Below are 16767 nucleotides of genomic sequence, written 5' to 3'. Positions count from 1 at the left end.
AAAAGACGTCATAAATTAGTTATGCCCAATCAGAACGGAAGAATCCCAATCTCTCATTCCCATTGGTTAAAATGAACCCACTGACCTAACCAATGACACGTCTTCTTTTTCGCGCCCAATCAGGCTTATAAAAGGCGCTGCACTTACATTAGCAAGTTCGTCTGCGCTGCTGCTGTAGATTCCGAAATGTCTGGACGTGGCAAGCAAGGGGGCAAGGCTCGTGCTAAAGCTAAGACCCGTTCATCGCGGGCTGGGCTCCAGTTCCCTGTAGGCCGCGTACATCGCTTGCTCCGCAAAGGTAACTATGCCGAGCGGGTAGGTGCCGGGGCCCCGGTGTATCTGGCGGCGGTGCTGGAGTACCTGACGGCCGAGATCCTAGAGCTGGCGGGCAATGCGGCCCGCGACAACAAGAAAACGAGAATCATTCCGCGTCACTTGCAACTGGCCATCCGCAACGATGAAGAACTCAACAAGCTGCTGGGGAAGGTCACCATTGCTCAGGGTGGTGTTTTACCCAACATCCAGGCCGTGCTACTACCTAAGAAAACTGAGAGCCATCATAAGGCCAAATAAAGAGGTTAGGAAAGGTGAAAAAACCAACGGCTCTTCTCAGAGCCAACCTACATTGTCAAAGAAAAGGCTGTGATTACTGTGTATTTTGAGTGATAAAATTACAAGGTGCTTAACTGAGGTTGTGAAGCAATTCTGATGGCGTTTTAAAATATGGTCTGAATTGACGTTCACGTGGACTAGTATGCTCACAAGATGGGAGGTGAATCAACAGGTAACTTCTTGAAATCAGATAACCCTAATGTTGCCTAGTAGTATTCTTACGTAGTCAATATGGGAGGCACTGGTTAACTTTTAAGAGACATTCAGCAGTATAGAGTATAGTAGAAAAAATCCTTTGAGAACATTCTGAATAAGTGATCTAACTAAAAAATAGTTTTTATGGGAAATTCTTGTTCTGCTTTCATTTTCCTGAGGATTTATCCTAATGGAAAATTAGCTTGTCGGTTAAAATCATACAGTATTTTCTTAATCTCGTGTAAATCCTTGAACCTATTTCTTTGGGATACATATATTAGTTTACTGCACTCCTGTGTAGACAGTCAATGCGACTCAAAATCTGCCTCCCTGAAAGTTATCTGAGTTTTGTTTGTGCGTGCTGTCGCTTCAGTCTGCGACTGCGACCCCATGAACTTAGCCTACAAGTCTCAGTCCATGAGATTCTCCAGGCAAGAATACTGGAGTGGGTTGCCATGCCGTCCTCCAGGGCATCTTTCCCACCCAGTGATCGAACCCAGTGATCTTTCTTAGGTCCCCTGCTTTGGCAGACAAGTTCTTCACCACTGGTCGACCACTAGGTGAGGGAGCCACAAGCAAACACGTAAATATGTAACACAATATTGCTGCGAAGAACATAGGGAGGAGATAAGTCATAGAGAATAATGGGGACTCATTTTAGATAAGTGGAGATAACCTCTTTTAAAGGAGTTACCTGATCAGAGACCTACATAAATTGAAAAATAAACAAGACAGATATTAGAAAAAGAGAATTTCAAGTAGAAATAACAAAGTGCAAAAGCCTTAAGACAGAAAATATGTTTTTCTTGGGAATAACCGGAAGGCCCATGAGGTTATGAACTTGAAGGGGGAGGGCCACCCACTATAATATAGGACTTTGGCTGTGCAACTTAATGTGTATAAGTAATCAAAAACAACAGCAACCCTGATCTCTTGAGATAATAAATTTGATAATACAAATTAGCTAAATAGAAAAATTATGAAATCCAACACACTTAAAAAAAAAGACACCATAGAAATAGTATTGACCTCACCTTATTATGTGGTTCAAAAACTGAAAGATTTTGGAGAACATTCTTTATAATTCAGTACAGGATTTATTTACTACTCCTAGTCTTTGTTTGCAGAAGCCTTTTTGAATGAAATGATAGTAAAATGCAAAAGGCCAAGGAAAAAAAACTATGATGATACAGTGGTGCGGGTTGGGTTCTCTAGAAGCAGATGCTTCAGACAGTTTGGGGTGCAAGATGTTTATTAGGGACCAACATTGGTAGAGGAAGGAACTAGGATTGGACAGAGGATGTCAAACTGTAATACAGGCCAGACAAACATGGGGAGCAATGGAGCCTGTATTACCTTTCAGAGTTGCCCCACTTTGGGTGAAAATGTCCCAGGATCAGGTTTTACTTCCCCACCTTGCTTTGCCACTGATGTGGACTGCACTAGGAAAGGGCGTGCCTTGAGATGGGTGGAACTCTGAAACTCTAGGAACACTGAAGGAGACAAGAACTGCGCCTATCTACTAAGTGCACTCTGCAATTGGGCAGCAAGTCTTTCCTTGGTGGGGATCAGGCTACTGCATTTGCTTGTCTATGACATACATTAAGATGAATATAAATATCAATGTTGAGTCATATCTATGATAGTATTTGTAAAACTGACTTTAACATGCATAGCTAGTATTGTTTCTTTGTTTTCATTGAGGGAATTTAAAAGAGATGTGTTTTCTTTTGAGAAAAATGAGAAAACTTTCTATAAATCTTTACTAATTCCATGTACTCCAATAAGATTTTAGATGCCTCCCTCAGTCATTGCAAATGGAAGGTGATATAGAACAATTATAAGGAATATGAGAGGATCATCGGAAAAGACCTTGATGCTGGGAAAGATTGAAGGCAAGAGAAGAAGGGGACAACAAAGGATGAGATGGATGGATGGATGGATGGATGGCATCACCGACTTGATGGACATGAATTTGAGTAAGCTCCAGGAGTTGGTGATGGACAGGGAAGCCTAGCATGCTGCAGGCCATGGGGTTGCAAAGAGTTGGACATGACTGAGTGGCTGAACTGAACTGATGAGAGTTCCACTGGGCTTCTCTCCCTTCTCCAGATCCTTGGAAGGAAGAGGGTAGGGCACAGCCTTTAAAAGAATGACAGCCATAAGACATGACAAAGACTGGTTAGAACCAACGGGATTGTTCATTGTAATATTTTAACAGTTAAATGACACACCCACTAGCGCCATGACAGTTCTGAAGTGAAAGTCACTCAGTCAGGTCCGACTCTTTGTGACCCTGTGGACTACACAGTCCGTGAAATTCTCCAGACCAAAATACTGGAGTGGATATTGCGACCCCATGGACTATACAGTCCATGGAATTCTCCAGGCCAGAATGCTGGAGTAGATAACCTTTCCCTTCCCCAGGGGATCTTCCCAACCCAGGGATTGAACCAGGGTCTCCTGCACTACAGGCAGATTCTTTACCAGCTGAGCCACAAAGACAGTTCTGAGGCTAACTCTAAAAGGTCAAAAAGTGGGTGGTGGCCCAATTCCTGGAAATCTCTGCCCTTTTCCCAAAATAATTGGAATAATCCACTCATTAGCCTATGAAATTACCCTGCCCATAAACTAACCATGCCATATTTACGGGTTCACTGTCCCTCTCTCCCTCTCCCCTCAAGGCCTCCCATCTCTAAGTTGGAGGTATAAGTTGCAGTACACAGCCATCCAGTTCTACTAGTGCCAAAATGCTCTACAAAGTCAATCAAAACAGGCCCAGGATTGTTAACCCTTTGTTAACTGGTCATAGGGAGTTTACCAAGAGGTTATAAAAAAGAATTGGTTGAAGGAGAGGCAGCAACACAATTTTCTCACTGAGTTACACAAGGCTGTGATCCATGTGATCATTTCGGTTAGTTTTCTCTCATTGTGGTTTTCAGTCTATCTGCCCTCTGATGGGTGAAGATAAGAAGTTCATACAAGCTTCCTGATGGGAGAGACTGGCTGTGGGGAAAACTGGGTCTTGCTCTGGTGGGCAGGGCCATGCTCAGTAAATCTTCAATCCAATTTCCCCCTGATGGCTGGGACTGCTGCCTCCCTGTAGTTTGGCCTGAGGCAGCCCAGTCCTAGACTTTGCAGTCACTATAGTAAACTACATGCTCTATGGTACAGGTAATGGCAACCGCCTCCCAGGACTGCTGCTGCCAGTGCCCCTGACCCTGCAACAGGTCACTGTCAACCCACATCTCCGCCAGAGACTCCCAAACACTCACAGGCAAGTCTGGATCAGTCTCTCGTGGGGTCCCTGTTCCTTTCTCCTCGGTCCTGGTGCACACAGAGTTTTGCTTGTGCCCTCCAGGAGTCTCTGTTTCTCAGTCCTGTGGAAGTTCTGTAATCAAATCTCACTCAAAACCCTTCAAGCTAGGCTTCAACAGTACGAGAACCAAGAACTTCCAGATGTACAAGTTAGATTTAGAAAGGGCAGAGGAACCTAACTACTGGACCACCAGGAAATGCCCCTTACAGAGATTTTTTTTTAATAATATAGGAAAGGGAGATGGTAGGATTCCTGGAGCTATGCTGAGTAAGAGAGAAAGTTTTAAGTTTACTTTTTATAGAAAACTTATGAAAATCAGAAGTAGAAAAGCCCATGGCATTGATAAACATAGAGCTAGGAAGTTGCATAGGCCACCCTCTTTATCCTACTCAGAATCACTGTAGTAAATGTGTCAGACAGAACCCTCAGAAAGGCTTTTAGAAATAAAAAGCAAAAGAAAAGAGGCCATTTTCTAGGCTTTGTGCCCCACCACGGACTAGCAACAGGATTAGCTTTTCTCTCTCTGTATAGGGAACCACATGCAAATCAATCCCATTGCTAAAAACACCACAGCGGAAAAAAAGGAAAAGCACTTGTGTCCATAAATAGGGTGCTTTCTAAATAGGGTGAGAGAAAGTCCCTGAGGGAAAGAAAGGAAGGAGAGGTCCAACTCACACAAGCCTGAGACATAAGCACCCTGCATTCTCTGTAGAGCAGCATTTTCTTTCCTTCAACTTAACTGAGCTCATTTCCTTGAGACTGAGAAAATCCCTAGCTCTCTTCCCAGATCAAATTAATACTGGGAATTCTTCAGCAAACCTGCCAGTAATTAGGATGGCTTTGGGTGATCTAGAAGGAATGAGACAAAGAAAATCTCAGAAAATTAAGGACATCATTTTGGCTCTGCTGAGAAGCTTTTTATGGACAGCTGCTGTTATATGAACTCTTTGTTTTCATTTTCTATCCATCCTTTCCTCCCCACAGCCCTACCTGATAATGTCCTCCACATACAATAAAGTCATGTGTTGGCCACATACTGTTGGGAGACTGCTTCCATAAAGCATTGGATTGGAATCCCTGCATATTAATTCATTCATTGTGGGGCCAAACAATATTCATAAAGAACTTAACACGGAGCCCTGGTGATAAACTATTGAACAAGATAGTTATCTCCTCTTGGAACACAGTGAGGGCAGGGAGGGACGAAGGGAGGAGACTGACATTAATTTAGAATAACTCCAGTAACTAATTAATCATAAGAAACTGATTAGGGACATTGATGGAAAAGCAAAAAAAAAAAAAAAGGATCATGGAACAGAGAAAATAAAATCTGACTTAGACTGAGAGGAATATGTTGTATGGAGACAGAAAGGCAGGAAAAGCTTCCCCAATGAATTCAGTGGAAAGCTGAATGAAGCAGGAATGAAATTTAACCAGGTATAGAGAAGAAGGGAAATCATTTCCTACCAAGGAAGGAGCACTCCAGGACTCTGTCTCTAGGGTCAGTGTTCGCAGAGCCATCCGTGAGGGGGTAGGGGTGGACCATAGGGCTTCCAGGCCACACAAGAAGCACTTTCCCCTCTGGCAACCTAAACCTAGGTAAATGGAGAAAGTAATTTCAATGAGATGTGAGCACCCGAGACACCATATTTTCTGACAGTTTCAACTGGGCGGGATGAGTCCTGGTGGGGCTGAACTCAGAGGTATGGGCAGAATCAATCCATATTCGTTGCCTTGAACTGACTTCTGGCACCTGGTATGAGGCCAGATTACACGCCAAGCACCCAAAGATTCTGACCAGTTTGGCCAAAAATGGGAACCAGTAAGATTCACTTCGAAGCAACCACCCTCTCTGTTTCATAGCTGGAGGTCTGAGGACCACACTTTGTAAAACTAAGCAAGAAACTGCATGGATTAGAAGTGGAAGTGAGAGTAGTGATTCCACGAGTGTTAGCAACCAGGAGAGGAAGCATCATGTTTGAAAAATTGCACGGAGTGAAACAATTTTTGTTCCTTTTGGTTTGTTTGCCAGGGGCAAGATGTTGGAAAGTGGAGGAGAGAATAAGGCAATTAACTGGGAAGGCATTTCTAAATAAGGACGGGAACCAAAGTGCCTGTTTCTATGGATGACAGGAATGGATGTTCCTGTGAAAAGAGCAGAGGTACAGCCCAGAGGCAGGTGTTTTTCTTCATGGCTTTCTGTGATAGTATAGTGGTTAGTACTCTGCGTTGTGGCTGCAGCAACCTTGGTTCGAATCCGAGTCACGGCAAGAGCTGCATTGCTCATAAGCACCTCACTGTTTTTGCAACATTGCCATGGAGACAGCCTCGGAAATGCCTTTGCGAGATCGAAGACAAATGTTCTGCATCTTGCCCGTACTGGCCAGTAATGGCTCTTTTTTACACTCATATTTATGGATTCTTAGATTTCATATAGGATTCTATGGTGGATTTCATTTTCTTCCAGATTTATCTCTGCTGCTGCTGCTGCTGCTAAGTCGCTTCAGTCGTGTCCGACTCTGTGTGACCCCATAGACGGCAGCCCACCAGGCTCCCCAGTCCCTGGGATTCTCCAGGCAAGAACCTCTAGTCGTCATAAAAGTCAAGGAGAAATAGGTGACAACCTGATGCTTCACATTGCCTCACAGAGCTACACAGTATATGAAAGTGGATCTCTCAAAGAGAAATCAGGGGAAAATCATATATTCTGTCTCATAAATAGCTATTAGAAGCCTAATCTACAAAACACCGAAACCTCACTCTGTTTGCCTTGGAGTTGGAGAAGAAACAAACAAAAAAAACACATATCTTCGTAGCTGGTTCCACTGGGGATCGAACCCAGGACCTTCTGCGTGTAAAGCAGATGTGCTAACCACTACACTATGGAACCAAGAGCTACCAGGTCTCCTGTCCCCAGATACAAAAGTTTCTGGCAAACTATATCAGCAAATATAATTATTGATTCAAAGATAGGTAGCTTTGAATACGGAAATTTTTGGTGCTTAATTACATTTCTACTGCATTTCAGTCTCATACAAGCTTAAAATATCTTCAAGTTGCATCATTTGTGAACACACTATTCTTGATTTGTGCCCCTTTGAACACTTCTAGATTAATCTGTCTGTGAACACATGATTCTTGATTTGTGCCCCTTTGAACACTTCTAGACTATATTTATCCATTCACTCAAAGAGTATGTATGTTGAACATGTGGGCCAAGCGCTTGTCAAAGTGCTGAGGATAGAGCAGTGCAACAATCAAAACCCCTGTGTATACATACCTGATCACCTTATCTTACCATGCTGTAGTTCCTAGCAAATAACAGGTGCTGAATAAATGTATCTATTTCAAAAGAATTATAAACAAAATTAGCAGCACTCTCATGACCTCTCTTTTTTGCAGCTGAGTTACAGCTAGACAATTGGGGGATGCCGGGAGCCGGCATATTGCATATTGAGTGCATATTGCATATTGAGTGCAGCACTTTCCACAGCATCATCTTTCAGGATCTGGAATAGCTCAACTGGAATTCTATCACTGCCAGGAGCCAGCGTGAGGAACTCCGCCATGACAAAGGTCAGGAGGAAGGAGGCTTGGCATACGCAAAGGCGGGATCAAGCCTCAGGGGTGTCCCTGGAAATTCTCAAGCATCTACCCCCAAAACCAGAGTCTGCCTACTTTCTGCTTGTGCTTTCACCTACACCTCTGACTTTACGGGGGGCTGTCCCCCACTACCTCTCTGAAAAAAGAGTTAGCTTACAGCTCCAGTTAATAATTCCTGGGTGTGACAGTGTTTAACCTACAAACTCCTTTGGAAATCCTCTAGCCTGCCTGAATAGGTTTTTCCGGCCACATGTGATTGTTCAGAGCCGCCCAACTGTGAGAGGCAGGAGATGTTCTAAACTGTCTAAACACAGATTCTTTTGAGTAGTTAAAAGATTGATTAGAAATTGTATTGGTGAAGGGATTTTCACTTGTTGGGCCAATGTTTGCTGCTAAGTTTCCATATCCCTTACCTGCTGTGTCCCTGGCAGTGTATTGATTAATATAATTGGTGTAAGTAGTAGCTTTAATGTTTGTAACCTGGGACCCTTGAGTTAATTCTTTTTCTTGTTATAGCCCACCACACCTTTGCTCTGTAGGAAGGCAACTTTATCTAATGCTTTTTGGAGGCTGGCGCCTGACTTTAGAATAATCACCTTTAGAGAAAAAGGCCTCCGGGCCAGAAGATGATGCAAATCACCTAAACTTTTGCATATGATAAGTTTGCAGGAAGAGAGCCTGGCTTGCTGCATGACTCTACCCCTTCCCCCATTATCCTCTATACATAACTTAAGGTATAAAAACTACTTTGGAAAATAAAGTGCGGGCCTTGTTCACCGAAACTTGGTCTCACCATGTCGTTCTTTCTCTTACCTTCTGGCTGAATTATTCAGCCTCTTTTCTCCACTGAATTTCCTCACTGAGCTATCCTTATTTCAGCCTCTTTTCTCCACTGAATTTCCTCACTGAGCTATCCTCATTCTATTACTCTTTATATCCTTAATTAACGTTTAATTAAGCAATTGTTTCCTGATCCTCGCCTACGCCGTCTCTCCTTCGAATACCCTGGATCAGCCGGGGCTGGTCCCCGGCAGGGGACTGCTCACTAAGTTAAACTTAGGATATCTGTGCGTTAATGCAGATGGGAGGCCAAAAAAAAAAATGTTTTCAATTATAGGGGTTCAGAGCATGCCATTTCAAAATATTCTCCTCTGATATGTTGATTTTTTTTTTAAGTTAACCACACTTGAAAAACAGCAAATGCAAAAAAGGGCACTCTTACCTTCATTTTGATTCTGAAAGCAGGAGATGAAATACAATATGCCCTCCCTGTACCAGGAAGAAGGAAGCATTCTTATTACCAGAGACTGGGGAGTCCAAGCAGAGAGAAATCTTTCCAAAACAGAAAAACCTCCTTAAACTAACCCTTATCTTCCAAGTCACTTTTCCACAATTAACTGCCCTAGTCCAAACCCTTTCATCTTGTCACATTTTCATGTTTGTCCAACCTAATACATAAGTCTTGGACTCTAATTACTTCTTTAAGTCTTCATTTTTCTTGTGAGGGCTCCCATGTACAACTTGCTTAATAAAATTTGTATGGGTTTCTCCTATCAATCTGTTTTATGCTAGTTTAATTCTTAGGCCCAGTCAGAAACCCTAAGAGTAGAGGAGAAATTTTACCTCTCCTACACAATCTCTCTCTCCTCTCCCTCCTTCCTTGTAATATATTAGTGGTCTAACAAATCTTCAAATTCTGGGCCCTGATTTCCAGAGCCTTAGTGAAGACTTGGGAGCCTTTTAGAAGTCAAGTCACTGGTGAGAAGGTTGTTTGAGGGTCACATAATCCTTGTTGTTCAAGGTCTTAGAATTATAGGAGAGCAAAAAATAACCAAAGAGCCTGAGCACAAGATAGAAACTCATAGGGTTTCTGGACCAAAAATAAGGAGTTTCCAGTTCTTAATGAAAAGGATCAATTAAAAAAACAAGCTCACACACCAGAGCAAGGACTGAACTCAAGTAGACAAACAACTTACAAACTAATTTCAAAACCTTCCCACTCACCAATGACAGCAATAGGATTTTGTTCTCATATCTTTTCTGATAAGAAACCAAAAAATATTTGTTTACAGTTTGGAAGGTCTAGGATTGATTTCATAGGCTCATGAAACATTGGCCCAAGCTTACAAGAATGTAAACAAAAAACAAATCTTTGGAAGGCTCTTTGATGGGAAAATCATAAAATATAATTCAAACAATTATTTTCATAAAATTTACTATTTATGTGCTATGACTTGTGATGGGTTGTTAGAACTCTCCCTGACCTTGCAGATATATATTATAACAAGAAAAACACATAATTTTACTAAATATCTAATTTCATGAAAATACAAGGAGGCTAAGTTAAAGGAAGTATAGGATGCTACATGACCACCAACACGTTCTGAAGACTCTTACTAAACCAAAACTTTAAGCACTAGAAGACACACCTCCAACAGACTGTCATATAAAAAACCAGTAGACTTCCCTATATGGCTAGACAGATCATGTCTCAAATTTAAAAGTAGAAAATCTACGTTTTTTAAAGAGAGAATATTTTTTAACCTAGTAGTGAGAAAAATCCTTTAAGCATAACCTCAAAAGTACAAACCATTAGGGGGAAAAGGATAGAAGATAGGAAATACGGTACCCATTATGGAATTTTACACAGAAATTAGAAGCAATGATTTAAATGTACACAGGGCAACTTTGATGGATCTTAAAGTCAAAAATGCTTTTTAAAGGCATAAGTATATAATATATAATTCATATAAATTTATATGTGCAAAAACCAAAAATGTCAATTTTGGTATATATTTGTATGTATATATATGTATGATCAAAATAATACACAATGAACAAATTAGAAAACTTGTTTATGTAAGGAGAGGAATGGCAGCAGGACATAAGAACAAAGGAAATGAATAAATCTTGTTGTAAGAAAGGGTGAGTAGTTTAGGTACAGGCTACCCTGGCAGAGAAGAGCTGGTGGGTGCCCAGAGGAAATCACGTAGATTTGTCACAGGGTCTCAGTGATTTCTCTGTTCTCCAGGGTCTTTCATTTTGTGGGTGCTCAGTGAACGCATAAGCCTCAGTGCTTCTCTATAAAGCACAAAACACAAGGAAGTTATTTAAACATTTCCAAAAGATGGCCTCATCTGTTCCTTCCCCACCTTAAGCTGTATTTGGCCAACATGCCACAGACCCTTCTGCAATCATCAGCCTGACACGGAAACTGGGAAGAGAGGTCATGTGACTCTGCTAAGACACCCTGCACCTTGCCTCCTGCCTCCTGCAGGAGGTATTAACCACATTGCACCCTAGTTTTCATTACTTCTCTGAATCCTTCACTCACTTTTACAGTCAATGAAGACAGGAATCAAGTCAGTTTTAACTCACTGGTGCAGTGAGCAGAATCTTCTCTGCATCAGTGTGTCCTTATCTTTGCTTGCTTGCTTGTGCCAGGTCAGATAAAATCGAAGGAAGCATGGTAGTCTTGCTCTTGTGCAGTGAATTAGCTCAGAAAGTAGCTTCATGGAGTCTGTAACCTGGAGATTGGGGAACTGGTGCTTATGTCTCTCATTTGTTTGGAGGGGGAAGTTTTTAAAACTCACTTTATTTGTTTCTAGAATATAAATCTTAAAGATGAAGAAGTTTTTGTTTGTTTTGTTCACTGTTCTATCTTCAGTACCCAGTAAATTAACAGTGGTACAATAGTGACCACATTTGTGAACAAAATGAATTAATGGATAAAATTTTTTAATGTGTGGCAATATCCAATATTTCCTCTAGAGGGCGAAAGTCACCATGAAATAGGAATTTCACTCCAATGTAAAATAATTTTTAAAACCTCGCACTGAAGAATGCATTATTTTTTATATGTTGAAGTTTCTGCTTTCGTATAGAAATATGGTTTGGAAATATAGATTCGTTCTCTTTGTCAAGAAATCATGTACATTTCTGTCAAAATGCTGCATTTCACAGAAAATATTACCAATACGATATAACTGAATCTTAGTTAGAAAAGCGGCCCTGTGGCTTAGCTGGTCAAAGCGCCTGTCTAGTAAACAGGAGATCCTGGGTTCGAATCCCAGCGGGGCCTTCCTTGTTCGGTTTTTATATTTCAAGAGTTGTTGCCGCCAAACATCTTGGAGATGCATTGAACAATTTATATTACTGGTAAATTCTGTATTAAATTCTTATTCCAATGTGGAGAGTCTTTTTCCAGCATCACAGTATGAAGAGCTGTGGTGAAGGGAAAAGTGAGTACGTTTCCTGTAAAGGATAGAAAGTGATGGATTTGCTAATGATTGGTGTGTGGATTGAGCACAAATTATCTTACAGTACCTGACAGCAAAATTTCAAATTCTGTCTCGGAAGTTCACTTTCAGCTCTCTTAACCTGTGACATCCAACATTTTCAGCTAAACGATGGAGTTTGGTTATCAGCATCAGGTAAAGAATTAATAAAACATTTTTAGAATCAGACTCATTTTTATTTCTGAGAACAAGTAAGAGAGGAATGTCAAATTTAGACCCTCATCATTTTGGTTTTGTACAGCCCTCAAAACTGTATTTGTTTGTTCGTTAGTAGAACCTTCTGGGAGTGGAAATTGGGAGCTTAATGATGTTTTGGGGAAATAAATCATAAATAGATGATCAATTTCTTGAATGTTAAATGATATCAGAGTTTATTAGCTAAAATGTCACTGCATAGCACTGGCCTACATATTGGGTTTTTCACTTTTATTAAAAAAAGTTCAAACATTATAATTGGAGTTTTACCAGAGTCATTGTCTTTTCACTTTCATAGAAGTAGTTCTGCATTATGCCTGAAACCCTGTTTATACTTCGTGGAAACCTGGTTTCATTTTCATTAGTTTATCCATAGCAGTTCTTACCCATGGACTTCCCAAGGAATGTGAGCAAAAAAGGTAGTCATGGGGAGTAGCGGATTATGCCGTCCCAGTAAGTCTGGAGTAGGTCCTACACATTTATATATTCATAAGACTTCATATGTAAGTAATATAAATCCTCAGTTGAAAGCCAATTGCCTAGATGTTAGATTCAAAGTGCAACCAAGTTAACATTTTGAAAAGTAACTGAAATTGTGTCTCACTGTACTCTGCTGCTGTTGTCTGCTGCTGCTGCTGCTAAGTCGCTTCAGTCGTGTCCGACTCTGTGCGACCCCACAGACGGCAGCCCACCGGGCTTCCCGTCCCTGGGATTCTCCAGGCAAGAACACTGGAGTGGGTTGCCATTTCCTTCTCCAATGCATGAAAGTGAAAAGTGAAAGTGAAGTCGCTCAGTCGTGTCCGACTCTTAGCGACCCCATGGACTGCAGCCCACCAGGCTCCTCCATCCATGGGATTCTCCACGCAAGAGTACTGGAGTGGGGTGCCACTATCAGGCAAAACGACACCAGAACTCCAAACATATTATGAACAGTGGACACTGATAAATCTCTAGGAATTTCTCATTCCTTGAAGGCTGTCAGCTAACAGTTATTCTGTTTCTAGTGAATGTCCACATTTCATGGCCTGTGGCCTCCTTCATCTCCAAAGATAGCAATGACCTGTTGAGTCCTTCTTGTACTTCAAATCTGTAAGTACATTATTTAATATGCAATGGAGTAATCAGGTGCTGGCTTTGATACCAAGGATGCAGTACTGACTGAAACAGAGGAAGGCCTTGCCATCTTGGGCTTGTTAAGCATCCACTATGTCCCTGGAACTGTGCTTGAGACATTACTTAGGTCATTACTTAATCAATATCATACATGTTTTCATAGTAACCCCGTACTTTCAAACAAGAGAAAAAGTAAAAATATGTTGGGAGTCTGAGGGACAGTGCAAGGGTCGAGGGGAGAAAAAGGAGGAGGTTCGTGCTGGGCACACAGAGAGACAGGAGCCAGACTTCAAGAAAAGGGACCGACAGGGAGAGTAAGGAGCTTCGACTGAGAGCGGCCCCAGGGGCTCTTGACCTCCTATCTCCCACCGCACACCCCGTTTTCGTCATTCACATCTGAAGTCCAGAGATTTTATGATAAACGTTCAAAACAAAAATTTTAGACGAGTTTTAAATGACTTGGTAAGTGGCAGCACGGAAGTAACGGTCAGATGCAACCCAAAGGCTGACCATTGCACCATTTTACCACGGAGCATTCGCGGTTGCTGGTCTGAGGCTACGCGAACAAGCCTGAGATATTCCCACATTGAGAAAAAGGAAACCTAAGTACCACCAGGCGTATATCCCCGAGGGGATCGAATCAGCACCTTAACACTATAAAAACAATACCCTAAGCAACTGAGCAGCTTACCATGCAGAGGAATGATGTTTTTACATTTCAGAAATATAAACTATATCAAAACATTATTGCCTTAAGTTTTTTCCAGGATGATGCAAGAAATTCTCTAACTCTCCCTATCTCCTCTTTCCTAAATACAGCCACCTTACCTCGTTCAAGCTTCTTTGAAAGCTTTTCATCCTGACTCTGATACATTATTTTTTATAAAGAAAAAATACAGATACACAATCAAATATTTCAGTGCTGGTGATATTAGGACTATCTGTAACTGGATACATGGTAGCACTTTCCACCTGAGACGTGGTCTATGGATAAAAAGGAGGTGGGGAAAAAGGAACTCCTACAGTGGCCCGTACGGGGATCGAACCCGCGACCTTGGCGTTATTAGCACCACGCTCTAACCAACTGAGCTAACCGGCCACCGTTACGCACAGGCTTTACTTACCTCCTTTAAAGTCTGATCTAATTAAAGTAGGCCGTCTTCACGAAAGGTTTAAAAATGCTCTTTTTTTCTACCATAAGAGGAAAAGATAAGTCCCAGCTACCGGCACAGATAAACCTTACTTCTCTCCAGGAAAACATTATTTCTCAAATCGACCAAGGAAGACGCAGATCGATGTCCGGAAACAACTACTTCCTTACAACTATTCCCAGAAGGCCTAGGGTAAACGCAAAGCTCCTGCACGCCTGAGATGGCGGCGGGCGGATCACAGAACTCATCACAGAACCCCAGCAGTGCAGGGCTCAGAGGATCCGGCTTCCGCCCGCGGGGTACGGATTCTCTGCTCCAGGAGACCATTACGGGCGGGTCACCTCTTCCCAGAGGCCTCTAGCCGCTTGGCCTCAGGGTGGGTTGCCTGGTTGTTCTAAAGCTAAGTCTGTAGCTAGCTGTTCGTCCCGCGCGGATTAAGACCGTGATCTGACGCTGCAGTACCGACCATCGGACACTTGGTGACGACAGAGGACGGGGTTGAGGTCTCCGGAGGCAAAAGGACTGACTTCATCCTAAAACCTCCATCCTAAAACTTGTCTCCTTTGACGAGACAAGTCGAGACCAGGGTGAGTCCGGGTCAGGGCCCGTGATCCGGACCAGGGAGAAACAACGGAATCTGAAAGCTTGAACTAAAGCCAAGATCAGGCAACACACAGTAAGGAGTTAGGAAATCTTTGCCCTTTTGAGCCTGGCATGATCCACCTGCAAGCCGTGTCAACTCTGGCAGGGACCAGCGGTGCAGCAAATTTCTACTTGCTTTCTTTTCTCTGTTGGACCCTACAACTCTCTCTCTTTTTTCCCCCTACTTTTTTGCATCTGAAGTTAATTGACTCATTTTATATGTATATAGTATATCGAGTAAGATCTGAAAGACTATTCTAAAAAGAGTTATTTCTTTTAATGAGACAAGTTAACTACTCATTTACTTATTTTATATTATGCAATTTATAAATTTTCTTTTTAATTGTTTAAAAAGCTGTAAGATGGTAGTTCTTATCTTTAGTGTTGAAAAGGTGCCAGGAGCCGAGCAGGCGTGAGGAGCTCCGCCCGTGGCAAAGGTCATGAGGAAGGAGGCTCGGCATATGCAAAGGCGGGATGAGCCTCAGGAGTCCCCCTAGAAATTCTCGAGCATCTACCCCCAAAACCAGAGTCTGCCTACTTTCTGCTTTGTACTCTCACCTACACCTCTGACTTTACGGGGGGCTGCCCCCCACTACCTCTCTCTGAAAAAAAGAGTTAACTTAGAGCTCCAGTTAATAATTCCTGGGTGTGATAGTGTTTCAACCTACAAACTCCTTTGGAAGTCCTCTAGCCTGCCTGAATAGGTTTTTCCGGCCACATGTGATTGCTCAGAGCCTCCCAGATGTGAGAGGCATGAGATGTTCTAAACTGTCTAAATACAGATTCCTTTGAGCAGTTAAAAGATTGATTAGAAATTGTACTGGTGCAGGGTTTTTCACTTGTTGGGCTAATGTTTGCTGCTAAGTCTCCATATCCCTTACCTGCTGTGTCCCTGGCAGTGTATTGATGAATATAATTGGTGTAAGTAGTAGCTTTAATGTTTGTAACCTGGGACCCTTGAGTTAATTCTTTTTCTTGTTATAGCTCACCACACCTTTGCTCTGTAGGAATGCAACTTTATCTAATGCTTTTGGAGGGTGGCGCCTGACTAATCACCTTTAGAGAAAAAGAAGTTTTCTGAAGAAAGGGTCTTAAAATGTTAACAGGCCTCTGGGCCAGAAGATGATGCAAATCACCTAAACTTTTGCATATGATAAGTTTGCAGGAAGAAAGCCTGGCTTACTGCATGACTCTACCCCTTCCCGCATTATCGTCTATGCATAACTTAAGGTATAAAAACTACTTTGGAAAATAAAGTGCGGGCCTTGTTCACCGAAACTTGGTCTCCCCATGTCGTTCTTTCTCTCACCTTCTGGCTGAATTATTTCAGCCTCTTTTCTCCACTGAATTTCCTCACTGAACTATCCTTATTTAACCACTCTTTATATCTTTAATTAACATTTAAATAAGCTGTTGTATCTACTCTCAGCGACCCCGTGGACTGCAGCCTACCAGGCTCCTCCGTCCATGGGATTTTCCAGGCAAGAGTACTGGAGTGGGGTGCCATTGCCTTCTCCGTTAAAATAGCTAGCTCTGTTCTTTTACTCTCACTTCTAATTTAGTAAAAGAACAGAGTTAAAATAGCTAGCTCTGTTCTTTTACTAAATTAGGAGTGAAATATAATATCTACATGACACCA

The 16767-nt window shown here is 42.1% G+C and overlaps 1 protein-coding gene and 3 non-coding genes across 4 annotated transcripts; 2 read left to right on the top strand and 2 right to left on the bottom strand.

The window, feature by feature from the left end:
- The first annotated feature begins 22 nt into the window (after nt 1–22).
- LOC113881688 (histone H2A type 1-H) lies at nt 23–691 on the top strand. The gene has a single exon (XM_027524756.1). It carries the CDS (start codon nt 187–189, stop codon nt 571–573), a length of 387 nt encoding a protein of 128 aa, XP_027380557.1. The 5' UTR covers nt 23–186; the 3' UTR covers nt 574–691.
- A 6252-nt stretch (nt 692–6943) lies between these two features.
- TRNAV-UAC lies at nt 6944–7016 on the bottom strand. Its single transcript has one exon. It is a non-coding gene; the product is annotated as a tRNA-Val (tRNA).
- A 4720-nt stretch (nt 7017–11736) lies between these two features.
- TRNAT-AGU lies at nt 11737–11810 on the top strand. Its single transcript has one exon. It is a non-coding gene; the product is annotated as a tRNA-Thr (tRNA).
- A 2550-nt stretch (nt 11811–14360) lies between these two features.
- On the bottom strand, nt 14361–14434 carry TRNAI-AAU. The gene has a single exon. It is a non-coding gene; the product is annotated as a tRNA-Ile (tRNA).
- Between the last annotated feature and the right edge of the window lie 2333 nt (nt 14435–16767).

Source organism: Bos indicus x Bos taurus, chromosome 23 (assembly GCF_003369695.1).
Source record: "Bos indicus x Bos taurus breed Angus x Brahman F1 hybrid chromosome 23, Bos_hybrid_MaternalHap_v2.0, whole genome shotgun sequence".
In the NCBI taxonomy this organism is placed as follows: Eukaryota; Metazoa; Chordata; class Mammalia; order Artiodactyla; family Bovidae; genus Bos; species Bos indicus x Bos taurus.
The sequence above is the reverse complement of the archived record's forward strand: the minus strand, read 5'-3'. Positions and strand labels throughout refer to the sequence as shown.

What these genes read in the sequence shown, in the direction of transcription:
- LOC113881688 (XM_027524756.1), top strand. Translation starts at nt 187, where the DNA reads ATGTCTGGACGTGGCAAGCAAGGGGGCAAGGCTCGTGCTAAAGCTAAG.